General features: G+C 38.3%; 3 protein-coding genes across 7 annotated transcripts; 2 read left to right on the top strand and 1 right to left on the bottom strand.

Moving 5' to 3' along the window:
• Positions 1 to 41: 41 nt before the first annotated feature.
• Positions 42 to 7,538, top strand: LOC121996876. 3 transcript variants are annotated; one of them, XM_042551035.1, is made up of 10 exons: positions 45 to 198; positions 2,558 to 2,618; positions 4,568 to 4,638; positions 4,836 to 4,962; positions 5,131 to 5,317; positions 6,006 to 6,134; positions 6,261 to 6,310; positions 6,397 to 6,494; positions 6,560 to 6,847; positions 6,952 to 7,538. In XM_042551035.1, the coding sequence occupies exons 3-10, from the start codon at positions 4,570 to 4,572 to the stop codon at positions 7,438 to 7,440; spliced, it is 1,437 nt and encodes a 478-aa protein (XP_042406969.1). In that variant the 5' UTR covers positions 45 to 198; positions 2,558 to 2,618; positions 4,568 to 4,569; the 3' UTR covers positions 7,441 to 7,538. The 3 variants fall into 3 exon arrangements, with proteins under 3 accessions (XP_042406970.1, XP_042406969.1, XP_042406971.1); XM_042551036.1 differs by lacking the exon at positions 4,568 to 4,638 and having other exon boundaries at positions 42 to 198; XM_042551037.1 differs by lacking the exon at positions 4,568 to 4,638 and having other exon boundaries at positions 49 to 198; positions 2,558 to 2,631.
• A 144-nt stretch (positions 7,539 to 7,682) lies between these two features.
• LOC121996878 (60S ribosomal protein L3-like) lies at positions 7,683 to 11,856 on the top strand. Of its 3 annotated transcripts, none has more exons than XM_042551038.1 (6): positions 7,683 to 7,824; positions 8,113 to 8,233; positions 9,039 to 9,149; positions 9,652 to 9,956; positions 10,767 to 11,176; positions 11,388 to 11,856. In XM_042551038.1, the coding sequence occupies exons 2-6, from the start codon at positions 8,149 to 8,151 to the stop codon at positions 11,644 to 11,646; spliced, it is 1,170 nt and encodes a 389-aa protein (XP_042406972.1). In that variant the 5' UTR covers positions 7,683 to 7,824; positions 8,113 to 8,148; the 3' UTR covers positions 11,647 to 11,856. The 3 variants fall into 3 exon arrangements, with proteins under 3 accessions (XP_042406972.1, XP_042406973.1, XP_042406974.1); XM_042551039.1 differs by having other exon boundaries at positions 7,704 to 7,824; positions 8,123 to 8,233; XM_042551040.1 differs by lacking the exon at positions 7,683 to 7,824 and adding an exon at positions 7,925 to 7,943.
• A 1,133-nt stretch (positions 11,857 to 12,989) lies between these two features.
• On the bottom strand, positions 12,990 to 14,422 carry LOC121996879 (homeobox-leucine zipper protein HAT4-like). Its single transcript, XM_042551041.1, has 3 exons — positions 14,124 to 14,422; positions 13,685 to 14,049; positions 12,990 to 13,584 (listed from the first exon to the last, which is right to left on the bottom strand). Exons 1-3 carry the CDS (start codon positions 14,251 to 14,253, stop codon positions 13,162 to 13,164), a joined length of 918 nt encoding a protein of 305 aa, XP_042406975.1. The 5' UTR covers positions 14,254 to 14,422; the 3' UTR covers positions 12,990 to 13,161.

The raw sequence follows: 14,422 nt of genomic DNA on the forward strand, positions 1-14,422 counted from the left end.
CTGTCGAAGAGACGATCCGGGTGAATGTGTCAGCCAAACTGGAGGTGGGATAGGGAGAGGAGTTGGCCTTCGTTATAAGTAACGTCGACGAACGGGATTCCGTTTTAACTTCCGATCGATCGCCCTCGCGCTTAGGAGTTGCGATCCTATCTCTGATCTGCTTCTCGCGGGATTCTGTCTACCGATCTCGCCGACAAGGTACGCTTTGTTTCGATTGGGTTTTCTTCTTCTTTTTGATGTTAGGGAATTTAGGCGGGTTCATGGAAGGACCTATTTGGAGACAGGAAATCTCACCTCATCATCGTTGTTTATTTATTTATTTTTTAAAAAACATTTCTCTGTCTGATCCCAGATATGGTTTTATATTTCCTTTGATAAGTCATGCGCTCGCTTAATTTATCTGGAACATTTGAAAATTTCGAGGGGAAAATTTGTTGGCTCAAACTAGTCAGGCATGGAAGCATAGAGAGAATGCTGGATACCAGATTTCAACACGAGAAGAAGGTCGAAAGTAGAAATGAAGTATAGGAGATTTTTGATTGATATTGCAGAGGCGAACAAAGTCAGGGATAGAATTATAGTACATGTGCTGGCGTTAATGGGAAAAAAATGTTTGTTTTAAGCATTTGTGCTCGTCTGATAGGGTAGGAATCAAACCATTGAGGAATTTTTGAAATTTAGATAAACTTGACACTTTTATTAAGATAATTAGACGATGGTTTGTTCCCTTTCTTAATAGGTTAAGTTTTTGGTACAAGTGATCATACAAAAATTTTTAACGTGTTTAAATGTTATAGTATTAGTCTTCTGTTGATTTTCAGCCTGTTGGGCTCGTGTATATAACATCAGTTCTCACACAATAGGGGAGTATTAAATCTATAAAAGTTCAAATTGAGCCCTTTTATGGGCAATTTAAGGTTTTGGAGCCAGTGAACGAAATAATTAAACATTTTTCAAAATCATTTTACTTGGATTGTAATAGAAAGAGCACCAATGAAAACTATGCATCCCTATAGATCTTATAATGTCATTGAGCACTATGACACGTATTATCATTAGTAATATCTAGGACATTTTAGACATTGCTTACATATAAGATGTAGGGCCTGTGTTTTTCTTATTTATCTAAGCAGTTGTACTTAAACATGTTAAATCTTTTTCTTAACATCTTTTCACTCATTTTAACATCGATCTCTTAGAGCTACATTTGTGTGAATTATGACTATATCATTCTTTTTATTTTTATTTCTTTGTAATCAAAACATAATAAGTCTATCTCAATGAAAATATACAATATAAAATATTATTTTGTGCATGGACAGTACCATGTTAGTGTGCAAACATGGTGCAATCAACACGAGAAGTAACTCTAGTTTCCTTCTTGGAGGAATAGGTGTAGGAGCAACAAAAAAGAGATTTAACATTCTTGCTTGTTGCTGCATCTCTCTCATTGATGTTGCCTCTGGTCTTGCTTACTATGGTAGGTATCTCTCTATGATGGATCTTATGTGAGAAGAAGATGATGAATTGTGCTCCATTTTGTGTTGACTTTGTTGCTTTAATCTCATGAGCAAAAGAGGAGACCAATGTTTGGAATATATCTCTATCAATTCATTTATTCTAGGCTCATGTCAATTTCAGTTGCCCTATCAAATGAGTTGTCTGAACCATACCAACCAAAATGACATGATGTTTAAAACTATAACCTAAAATTCCCAAATATCATCTTTATAAGTATGAGGTGCACAACCCACTCTAGTTAGATAAGGAGATGGGAGGCATGAGCCATGTTGAGGATGACACTTTCTTGCATCTTGGCAGGAGATGGGAGTTATGGTATATGTCGAGGATGACCCCTTTTTTCCAATGCTAGGTTTAGCTCAACATAGGAAAAAGATCCTAATGGGCCCGAGCCTTGTTCATCCCAGCCGTGGCCCCTTAATACCCATATTTAGATGTATTTGTCTTACAAAATTTTTATTTTAGCATAATGGGTGCACAAGGATTACATATGACTACAAAGCCTCTTTTTTCATCTTACCCACTCACTCTTTATATTGTAAATGATATCTTATCTCATTATTTACTAATAGATTAAAATATCTAAAACTTCTATTTGCAATACCTTCATGTTCTTTAATTTAAATAATCCTTGATTATTTTTTCTTATTAAAGAAGTTATATTTGTATGATTGTCTTCTTTTTAGTTAGTTTGGAACATAAGAAGGATATGCAGATGACATAATGCAAACCTACAATTATAGTGAATGGTTTTATGTGGCCCATTTTATTGTAGCAAAGGTGATTACACTCACCCCAGGTGCCCTTCATAGCTCACCTCAGGTTTTATATGACCCATTTTATGGTTAAGCCCATATGTGTCATTTGGTGTTTAATTAATTATTGCATAGACTATGAAATGAACCAAACATGAATTTTGGGTTGGGAAGATGAATTTCACTAGTTTTCTGGAAATGTGTTTCATTTAGTCTACTCACTTTAATGAATATGCTTTGTGATAAATAGAGTACCATTTACAATAGTCTAATGAATGTAGGATTATTTCAACCATGGAAGGAAGCTCCTATGGAGGGAGGGAGTCAACTTCAACTTTGATGGTGAGGAATATTTGTGAGTGTTATCTTACGAACTTTGCATTTACATCTGTCAAGAACCCAATGCAGGATTTTGCATCTCATTTTGCTCCTATTTTGAGTTATTTACTGGTTTGATCAAGTTGATCTATTGCCTTGAATGAGTGATTCCAGCCCTTTGATTTTGACTTAGTTCACATAACATGGCGCTTCATTCTCCTCGACATGTAATTTAAATTCTTTAGACATCCATATCATAGTCTTTGTCATGTACAACAGGAAATTTCGCTTTGCTCATCAGTAAAATCAGTTCTCAAAAGTGTTTGTTTGTGCTACTTAATGTTGGAAAATTTTGGCAGTTTAAATTTATAAGAATTTGCAAACAGAAGGATCATGCTTTAAATTGGTTGAATGGAATTTGCAAATGGATTTACTAGTTATTAGAGCATAAAATAAAATTCACCTTCTATTTTAGACTTGTTTTTTATCTTAGAATATATCAACTTTATGGAAAAATATTTTCTAGCAGTTATGCATCTTGCATTCATGTTTTTGTGTGGGCTTGTGTAAGATCATATTGTTTTGGAGCAATTTAAGGTGGTGTATGTTTATTTGTAATCAATCTGTAAGTTATTTATGAGTCAGAAGTAATATGAGACATTACAAACATGAAGAAATATGAACTTTTAGGAGGAATAGGGTTAGTGGAGTCTAGGTTTGGGAAAACATAGTTATATCTTCGTGACAATGAACTTGAGGTACTCTAGTTGATGTTTCTACTTCTGAGGTTTTTCATTTTTCTCTATTTGAAGGTGTTATATATAGTCTTATTTTCGTTTAGGAGGTATATTTTGTCAAAGACCGAGTAGACATTTTGTATTGAAGGCAAATGTATCAGTCACGTATTAAGTGGGTGAGTTTTATATCCTTTCCATGTTCCTGTCAACTATGACGATATTTAGAGTTTATTTTTTATTATTATTTTGTTTATTTCATGATGTGATGATTGGAAAGATTACAAGGGTTTGTTGTTTGGTCATAGTTATGCCTCAACACACCCCTTTATCATGTCTTTCATCTTCCTACTAGGTGAATGCTCCATCTTTTTCCTATCTCTCTTACCAAGTAGATGTACCATGTATTTGTAACCAAATGCTTCTTCATGGTGCATCTACTGCATTAATTGGCATGAAGTGAATCCCAAAGCTCTGAACTTAAAATAGATTATTTCTTGGTGAGCATAAATCATTTAAGGAAGCATTATCAATCTTTAAAAATTGGTAAGGGTAATGCAACAATTCATGAAAAAATTTCACTTTATTTATTTATTATTATTATTATTATTTTTAGCTAGTACTAGGTATCCAACCCTTTGGACAGAGGGATGATCGGCCCAATCCCACATAAGTTTCTCACCAGCCATCAGACTAAATCCAGAAGTGCTTGCAACGGACGACCCAGTAGCCCAACATCCCGGGTTTGTCATCCCATGGAAGGAAAATGGCCAACAATGCGTCGTAGCTAGTAATTGAACCATGGGTGCTTGGGAGACTACATGGGCACCTTGCCGCTACACTGTAGCCTGAGGGCCAAAAAAAAAAAAAAAATCAATTTATTAGAGCAAAAGGAACAATGACATACAACATACATTTATTTGTTTTGATAATTTTCTTGCATCAATGATCCAACACTTCAAACAAACAAATGATCATGAGATAATAGTGGAAATGCATTAACATGAAATGGGTTTGCAGTAGTTTTTTTTATTATTATTATTTTGGCAACAAATCTAGGGTTGAATAAATTGAGCCCACATTCCAGTTGAGGTCAGTTTTTTTTTATTGTTAGTCTTTGATCATAGAATTTTCTGATACATTAATGTGGGATGAATATTGATCTATTTCAATATTTTACAAAGAAATGTTTAATGCATTGAAACTTTTAACTGCTTATTCATTTTTCATGACATGTAGTTATGCTAGTTGTATATGGCTATAAGTCATGCTGCTTTGGTACATTGAAGTGCCAGTGGCTTATATTACTTGTGAGTACATTTTGTGTATTTTTCTTTCCTCTCTTGTGATTCTTTCTTTGGATTTACTGCTTTTTTGCTGAGATTACTCAGCTTGAAGTTTCTTATTTTAGTTCCATTCAGATGAACAAATAAATGATATGGAGAATTAATATTTGTGATTATTATTTGACATGTCTCAAACTTATTAGAAAATTTACTTCTCCCAGGTGCATGATGATTATTCAACATCTGAAGGGCTTCAGTTGTTTACTTCCATTCCAACCCTCAATAATGCAGCTTCATATCTTGCACAAACAACAACATACTTTACAAGTTGCTTTGTTGGTTCTGCTGGTTAGTTTCATTGACATTTGAGTCACCTCTCAGCAATGCTTTCTCAACAAATACCCAAACTGATTTTTTGTTCATCAAATTTCATTAGTTACAGTGCACAAATGACTGATAGCTGATTGCTTTATTTTTCAGTCGGTTACATATGACATTTGGTTGCCCTTTGTGCAGGTGATGTTGAGCTTGATGAAGCGCAGGAATTGATAACTCTTTCTCCTACACAAGAATACATGTCATCTGGTGATGACAGCACTTCTTCATCCACAATCGAGGAAATGGGTGCAAGTTCATCTCAGGGAAGAAATGAACCATTGGTGTCAAACCGCATTTTGCAAAATGGATCTTCAGTGTTCAAAGGGTATGATCACTTGAAAGATTAAGCAGCTTTCACTGTCTTCAGGTCATACAAATGCATCATTGATAAGGAAATTTAGCTGAAAATAAAATTTTCATATATGTAGGAAATTTATTGCCACTGTAGTAGAGCCATTGTTTTTTAAGTTTCATTCTCCATTGGTTTTGATGGTTGAGACCTTGATTGTCTAGGTATCATGGAATATGGTATTTAACCATTTCATGCGGCTGCCAGTGGTATTAGTCCTTGCTATTCTATGTCCAGCTAAGCGGCTGCTTTCATGTTTTCAACCCTATAGACCAGGTCCCACCATGGGTTTCAAGGCTGGCCTCTGAAGTAAACATGAAGAGTATCTTAGGATGTCACTTGATAAAATAACAGGAAACATAAGAATAGTGCATTTCTCGCTACTTTTCTTTTTATATATGGCAGTTTTGCAAAAGAATCATTTTGGAGGTTCGAGATGCAGGACTACATTTGAAATACAAACTAATGATCTGGCAGCCATGACGAGTTGCTTCTTAGCATCGTTATCTCTATTATATTATCTTTAAATTATGTGCATCTTCATTTCCGTCATTTTTTGCTTTGAACATTAAACCCAAAATTATACTGGTGTCAAGAAAAAATTAGGAGTCACATGCAACGTTTACAATTTTCTGTACATTACATGCGCAATCTGTATATGCAGCCTTATAGAACGGGCAAGGAAAACTGTTCGTGGTTCAGCAGATGACATAGGATGGCTACAACGAGCTATAGACATGCCTCCAGTTGAAGATGGAACTCGACGTTTTCGGGAGATACAAGAGAGTATAAGGTTGGTTAATCCAAGCTCCATCCATTGGGATTGGAGAACTAACCCAATATATTGTATCAGAACTTCTTTGCAAAATGTGTATCTGAATCATTTTATTATGTAATATCTTATGCATGTCCTTGTTAGGAATAACGAGCACAAGTTGCCAAACTCTGTAGTTTACTTATTGGTTCCAGGTATTACTTTAAAGGTGCAGAAACAATTATTGTTTGCTATGTATTTATGTTTTAGTTTCCCCTCTCATGAAGTATCATTCTGATAGGCCTTTTCAGCAACCATGGACCCCTGTACTTTGTCAGTACAAAAACATACTTTTCGAAGATGGGGCTAACTTGCCACATAGCGAAGATTCACAGCGAGGTAATTGTCTGTGTACTGCTGGTTAAATTTTTTATCGAAGATTGTTTAATTATATCTGCTAGCAGGCTTCTGTTGAAAAAAATGCGAGAGAGATAAAGCAGTACATAGAAGAAATCTTCTGGGGCTCAAGAAAACGTGTGCTGCTTCTCGGACACAGCAAGGGTGGAGTTGATGCCGCAGCTGCTTTATCTTTGTACTGGTCTGAGTTGAAGGATAAGGTTGCTGGACTGGCCTTAGCTCAGAGTCCTTATGGAGGAAGCCCAATTGCTTCTGACATTCTGCGTGAAGGTCAGCTCGGAGACTATGTCAGTCTGCGGAAAATCACGGAAACTTTGATTTGCAAAATCCTCAAGGTGCTTAAACCATTATCATTCTTTGGCCTTTAATGAGTTCTTCTTTTGTTGTGACGCTAGATGCATCTTGTGCTCCAGCTTACTTTGTCTTTTGGTGCATGCAGGGTGATTTACAGGCACTAGAAGATCTGACGTACGAGCGCAGGAGAGAGTTTTTAAGAAAAAACCCATTGCCGCAGGAACTTCCTCTCGTTTCCTTCCACACAGAAGCAGGAATCAAGCCTGGCGTCCTCGCTACATTTTCCCCAGTGGCGCATGCTGAGCTTCCTATCATCATGCCGCTCGCCGACGGCCAGCCCACCAAGCTTCCAGTGGTCATGCCGCTCGGAGCTGCCATGGCTGCCTGTGCTCAACTGTTGCAGGTGAGATACGGGGAGAAAAGCGACGGCCTTGTGACGAGAAGAGATGCTGAGGTTCCTGGTTCCGTTGTGGTTCGGCCGGATGAGAAGCTTGACCATGCATGGATGGTGTACTCGTCCTCCAAGAATGAACCTGTCGAAACAGATGCATCTAAAGCCTGCGAAGCCCTTCTAACACTGCTTGTGGAGGTTGCACATAAGAGAACGCATGACCTTACTAACAAAGATGAGTAAAGGTGACTGACCACAATGGGCAAGAGTCGTGCCTGCAAATTGTAAATCTGACCATGTCTTTGTAGTTTTTTACACAATTTACCATACGTTTCCTTTTTCTTTCATTCTTTCTTTTTATTTTCTTTATAATATAAAGTGACAAAAGTTTAGGTGATAATTTTCATTTTAAAAAAAATGATTCGGTCTGTGGTTATTACTTGAAAAACGGATTCGGGTCTCAATCGCTTCCAACTAGAGTCCGACCTGACCCCGTAAACTCGCCTGGGAATTCTCAAACTTAGGAGGGCTTTTTGGTCGTAACGCTACCTTTCGCCGCGTTATAAGCGCCCGTTAGGGTTTTTGAGCCTCACTGACGGGTCTTCAGCCGCCTGCTCGTCGTCACAGGTGAGGAACCCGATCCTGTTTAAAAGATTTTCTAGCCATTGTTTTTCGTCTTCGTTCGTGATCTTCACCTGTGTTTGTCTTAGCAGTTCATGGTATTTGCCTTCTCTGGTTACAATAAGGTAGACGGAAGTGGATTGTCTGATTTCGTTTCCGGTTTTCTTTAAACTGGATAGATCTGAAACAATTCCATTTTGACTAGATTGTTAATATAGCCTCGATTTTTTTACTATTTTTTTTTTCTTTTCAATCTCTCGTGCTTGAAATCATCGTATTTTATTTGCATTCAAGTGTTGATTAGGCTTCTGACGACGTTTGGTAAGGAAGATGTCTCACCGGAAATTTGAGCACCCAAGGCATGGATCACTCGGATTTCTCCCTCGTAAGCGTGCATCTCGTCACCGTGGAAAAGGTAACAAGTAGAAACTGTCGTTTTGTTTATGTTTCCATCCATTGTAATTAAGTTCTATTGGCAGCGTAATTTTTTTGTCTTCATATTACTCCATTGCTTGCTTTCAATAATTAGTGTACGTATATTAAACTATTATAATTCTAATTCGATAGATTTATAATCCAGACCACATGGAGATTTGAGCTAAATACGAGAGGAATAAATTGGTTTCAATTTGCTCTTTTTTTTTCTAAAGCTTTTGAAAATCTAGTCTAGTATTTCAAACCATTTGTGCACTTAACATTCTGAAGCTAAGTCAACACTTTGACCTCAAATATCTATTCTATTCTTCCTATTGTATGAGCTTTTAGCAAAAGAAGAAAAGAGAAATCAATTATATTTCACTTGGAAAATTTGGCAAATCTAGTACAACGACAATTTTGAATGAACTTAGATGATGTATGTAACTTAACTCACATCTATTCTAGATTGTAAAGGAATTTGGTATTCTAATCATGAAGAGCACATAGGTAAATTGAGAATGATATTTGTCTGACAATCATGTATTTAAGCCATATTCTAATATTTATTTTTTAAGACTAAACATTTATTATGTAAATGTAGTACATATCCTCTGGATCATACTTATCTTTTTTTTAGCTTGTTGGTACTTGCAACTTGACTGCTAAACATCATGAGCACTAGTACTTTGGCTTTTTGTTTGGTATAGTATAGTTAAAATACCGGTGTGTCTTTTGGTTCTGGGTTAAATATTTTTCACGTGGTCCATTTTTCTCTCAATTTTATGTGTGATTTATGAATGCAGTGAAGTCCTTTCCAAAGGATGATCCCACAAAGCCCTGCAAGTTAACTGCATTCCTTGGTTACAAGGCAGGAATGACCCACATTGTGCGTGAGGTGGAGAAACCAGGATCCAGTATGTGTTTATCAAATTGTCAAATTTTCACATTTCGAAATTGAACTTTCACACAGATTAATCTGAAATCGTTGCAATATTATGAGCACAGTAAATTAGAACTTGTTTATTCATGATTTGTTTTCCATCTATAATTAGTAAAAGATCAACTTGCTGCCACTAGATTAAATATTTTAAATATTGTTAATCTTTGTGCCCAAATATGCATATCTACAAATTCAAAGTTTGCATCCTTGTTATATTTTATTCCCCCAAAATTGAGCATATTTTACTAGTCTCTGATCTGATGCCCATCTTTGTTGAATTTGAAATTGATGTATCAATTACAAATTTAACAAAGCAAAGGAGATTCTTTTCATAATTTTTGTCTTTGCACCCAGAGTTTCTTTATATAATGTATTGTACATTTTTATAAGACAGAAATATGTCATCCTTTTAGCATACATTTTATGATTTTTAATCTGAAATTCATCTGTTCATCATAAATTCTTATTGCTTGTAGAACTTCACAAGAAGGAAACATGTGAGGCAGTAACAATTATAGAGACTCCTCCAATGGTTGTTGTGGGGCTTGTTGCTTATGTGAAGACGCCACATGGTCTTCGTTCCCTTAATACTGTGTGGGCTCAGCATTTAAGTGAGGAAGTCAGGAGGAGATTCTACAAAAACTGGTACAAGAGCAAGAAGACGGCTTTCAATAAGTACTCTAAAAAGTATGACAGTGATGAGGGAAAGAAAGAGATTCAGGCACAGCTAGAAAAGATGAAGAAATATGGGTCAGTTATCCGTGTTCTGGCTCATACTCAGGTAAATCTGAAAGATAATGGTTCTCTTTTCAGTTAATCAAGTAGTTCTTGACAATTTTGACTGTTTTGCTTGTTGTCATGGTTAGAAATCCTTCAGCCATGATCATTCATCGTATATATTGTGGTTAGAAATGATGTTGACAGAAGTTTGTGAATACAAAATGCAAGGTTGACTCTCTGTTTAATTGGCCAAGCAGTTCAACCTGGAATCAGGTCCCATCCTTGTCTCAGATATGCCAAAAAATTGATGATGTGGCAGAACCTGATAACTTCATAACGTGAGCAACCTTAACCATTTAGTTGATCCCATTTAGAGCTTGTTGGAGTTAAGCATTCCAATGACCTTCATTAGTAGTTTGAGTAACAATTGGCATGCTTATTAGTTAAATTCATCCAATTCCAGTGACAATGTCATTCTTGGGAGGAACGTGTCTTTTTTTCATATGGATTGGGGAGAAATTTCCTTTCCAAATGAATATTTTGTAGTGCAATAAGTATCAAGTTTTTGCTTGTAGGAATTTGCCAACACAACTCATTAAGAATTGGCTGTAAACTATAGACCTGCCCTTGTAGTCTCTAAAAGATGGACTCTAACAATACTTGTAACCTTGTTTCAGTTCCTAGGTAGCATTATGTTTGGTGTAATTCAAATTAACCACCATATGGAATTACCAATACTCATCCAGTAGTTTGGCCACGTTTAAGTATTACTTTCTTCCCAAGAATTATTTATTTTGAGTTTTATTTTCCAAAATCAATGGCAGATTTATATTATTCATTTATTAGGATCAACTTGTGTTTTGTCCTACAGATTAGGAAGATGAAGGGTCTGAAACAGAAAAAGGCACACCTGATGGAGATCCAGGTTAACGGAGGAACTGTAGCGCAGAAGGTTGATTTTGCATACAACTTTTTTGAAAAGCAAGTCCCAATTGATGCCATCTTCCAAAAGGATGAGATGATCGATATTATTGGTGTAACCAAAGGTAAAGGTTATGAAGGTGTTGTCACTCGTTGGGGTGTCACTCGCCTTCCACGCAAGACACACAGGGGGTTGCGCAAGGTTGCCTGTATTGGTGCTTGGCATCCTGCAAGAGTATCTTATACTGTTGCACGTGCTGGACAGAATGGCTACCATCATCGTACTGAAATGAACAAAAAGATATACAAGATTGGTAATTCTGGAGATGAAACACATAACGCTATGACTGAGTTTGACAGGTAATTTCTTAAATCCATTTATCTTTTGTTTCACTATCATCTATAGTATTCTTGCTCAATGATAAGCTAGTCCTTTTGTAGTCATTTTACAACCAGGGTTTTCTTAGTTGTTTCTGATCACCATCTTCACTTTGGCAAATCTATCAAAAGCACTATTAAACTCATTCCATATTTCCTTTCTGACCAATTACCTTTCTGTTTATTTCTACAGAACTGAGAAGGACATTACCCCTATGGGTGGTTTCCCTCACTATGGTATTGTGAAAGAAGACTATATCATGATCAAGGGTTGCTGTGTGGGACCGAAGAAGAGAGTGGTTACCCTTCGCCAATCCCTTCTGAAGCAGACTTCCCGTGTGGCCCTCGAGGAGGTCAAGCTGAAGTTTATCGATACTTCATCCAAGTTTGGCCATGGCCGTTTCCAGACTACTCTGGAGAAGCAGAAATTCTATGGCAAACTCAAGGCTTAATTTCAGTGTAGTCTGATACTTGGTCCTTTGATGGAGATTGACTATTCCTGCATTTAGCATTATCTTTTGTTTGTTTTATTTTTTGGTTGCATCATTTATGTTGTTGTTATTCCATGATCTCAGGTCTATCTATTATGTTCCATATAAAGTTTTACATAAACTCTTGGCTTTTGCACGCTAATGCTAGTTTCCCATGAATATTCAACCAAATCAGTGTGTATGTCTAGATGCATAACTTCGGCTGTAGATTTTAGGCGGTCTTCATTTGCTCCCCCAAAAAAATTTCATTGGCATGTTGTTCAACTTTCAATGCAGTCGTCTTTCCCTAATTTGCCATGATGCTACAATCCTCCTGTGACCGAATCTTCTCTTTACCTGCATTGTCTTTTGTGCGGACTAAAAAACATCTTTGAAGAGATTGCTGCCTATGATTGCAACCGATCCTGTTGTTTCTGCCAATATTGCCAGCTTGTTTAAGTCCGTCGGTACTCCTTCCTGTAGTTGGAGTTCTTCAGTTTCAGCAATCAAATGATTTGTCCAGCAATTTTGGCTTCTGTCTCTAGTGCCTTCTTGGTGAGCCTCTATTTCTGCTTCTTATATCTAAATACGTTTGGTTTAACTGTTATACACCAAGTTGCATTTTTGTTTTTACCAATTGCGGGGACCTATATATATATTTTTTTGATGTGTATATATATTCCCCCGATGCTTCACTAGCACTACCCACGTTAGCACGTGAGTCATCAGTCTCTGCCCTCACTCTTTCTTTTTCCAACATCGAAAGACTGTTAGAAGTAAAGAAAGAGGCTAGAAAATAAAAAAGTATACGAGTTTTATAATCATAAATCAATAATTTGTGAGCTAAGTCCCATCTTTTGTCCCCCATGTTATGGTGGGCCGCTGAGATCCCACCCCTTTTAGTCAATTCGCATCCTTCATTTATATTTAAATATTAACCTGACCAATTTGTAATTAAAGAGCATAAGCCTAGGAAGAGAGCAATTTAAAAGTCGACGGATATATACATATATATTTTTAATCTAATTATTTGGCTCTTACAATTTGATTAATATTGAGGATCATGTATTCACTTCTATGAAAAAATTTTATTAATCAGAAAACGCAAATAAATCAATCTAGCATCACGAATAATTTAAATTTATAATATATTCTGAGTGAGATTTAAATTTTTATTAACTAAAAAATTCATCCCACCGCATATTATCGTACCATAATCCTGTAGAAGTGGTCGGATACTCTTAAGCTTGACTTGCGTACTGCAAATCCATAGCTAGCTTGTGTGTGTATATGTTGTGTACGTACTTTTGTTTTTAATTTTGGTATTTAAAAAATTATTATAGAATGGATTCGAATTTTAATGTCTCGTACTAAATTTGAATTCCCACTCATCCGTCGCCATCGTCATCATCGTACAACACAAAAGCCCTCTCCACTCGCTCGCTCGCTAATTAGGCATCGATCAGATCCTGATTAACTAAATGGCGCTTTAATTAGCTACCGCTGAAGAGAAGCAGCTTCCAGAAAGGGCCGGAGGGGTACGGGAGCCCACGGCGAGGGGATCTGCCGCTGGCTGAGGAAGAACTGTTGGTGGTGGTCCGGCATCGGCGTCGCAGGAGAAGGGGAAGCAGCGGCGGCGGAGTTAGAGTTGGAGACGCGCTCGCAGGAAGGGCACATGGTGAGCGTGGTGGGCGGAGTCATGTGCATGTACAGCTGCGGCGACAGCTTCAGGGCTCTAAGCTCCTGCACTTCCTTCTGTAGCCTCCGGTTCTCCTCCGTCAGCTTCTCGCAGCACCGCCTCATGAACTCGCAATCCACTTCCGTCTGCTTCAGCTTCGTCCTCGCCCTCCGGTTCTGGAACCACACCTCCACTTGCCTCGGCCTCAGGTTTAGCTGCTTCGCCAGCGCCATCTTTTGCTTCTGCCATCAAAACCAGTTTCGAGAATCAACGATGATAGCGGAATGAAGGAATTAGGGATCGGAGGAGAGGAGAGGAGAGGAGAAGAGAGGAGGAGCTTACGGGATTGAGGGTGTTGTGCTCCTTGAAGCTCTCCTCCAGGACAGCCGATTGGTCCTTGGAGAGACGGAGCTTCTTTCGAGAGCCGTCCCCGCCATCCTCCTCGTCGCTGATCCCGCCGCGAGAGCTGGACCGATCAGCTTCTAGAACCTCGTGATCGCCGAGTCCAGGGTGACCACTGTCGCGCTCCGCCCTCTTCCCGCTGACGCTCGAGAGCGTGCTGTTGGGCGACGACGCTCCCGCGTCCTCTTCGCTGACGACGTCCCTCTCCCCCGGCCCCCGATTCACGTCGATCCCCCGCAGCAGCGACCGCGTCGCCTCCGCCTCCGCCTCCGCCTCGTCCGTCGACACCACCACCGATCTCTTCTCTGCAAGACCAACACCCAATCTTGAAGATCGGAGCCATTATTGACCAGATCTAAATAACCAGGCCCGTAAATACCTTCAGATGAGTCCCCCGAAAGAAGTTGAGCCCTGTAGTTGCCGCGGAGACAAGGAGACGCCGCCGGCTGCTGCTGGTAACCGGATGAGCTCAAACTAAGGCTAAGCCCTATATCCTCCTTCCTCAGCATCCTCCTCCTCCTCCTCCTCCTCCTTGCTTGACCGATTTACCTTTCTCGATCGATCGATCGATTCTATCTCTTTGGTACTTTCTCTTCCGTTTTTATTTCCTCCACACTTTTTCTCACTCGGTCCTCCTCCTGAAGCGAAATGCGGAGATGCAGAGGCCCTGACCGAGAA

The sequence above is a fragment of the Zingiber officinale genome, chromosome 6A (genome assembly GCF_018446385.1).
Source record: "Zingiber officinale cultivar Zhangliang chromosome 6A, Zo_v1.1, whole genome shotgun sequence".
Classification (NCBI taxonomy): Eukaryota; Viridiplantae; Streptophyta; class Magnoliopsida; order Zingiberales; family Zingiberaceae; genus Zingiber; species Zingiber officinale.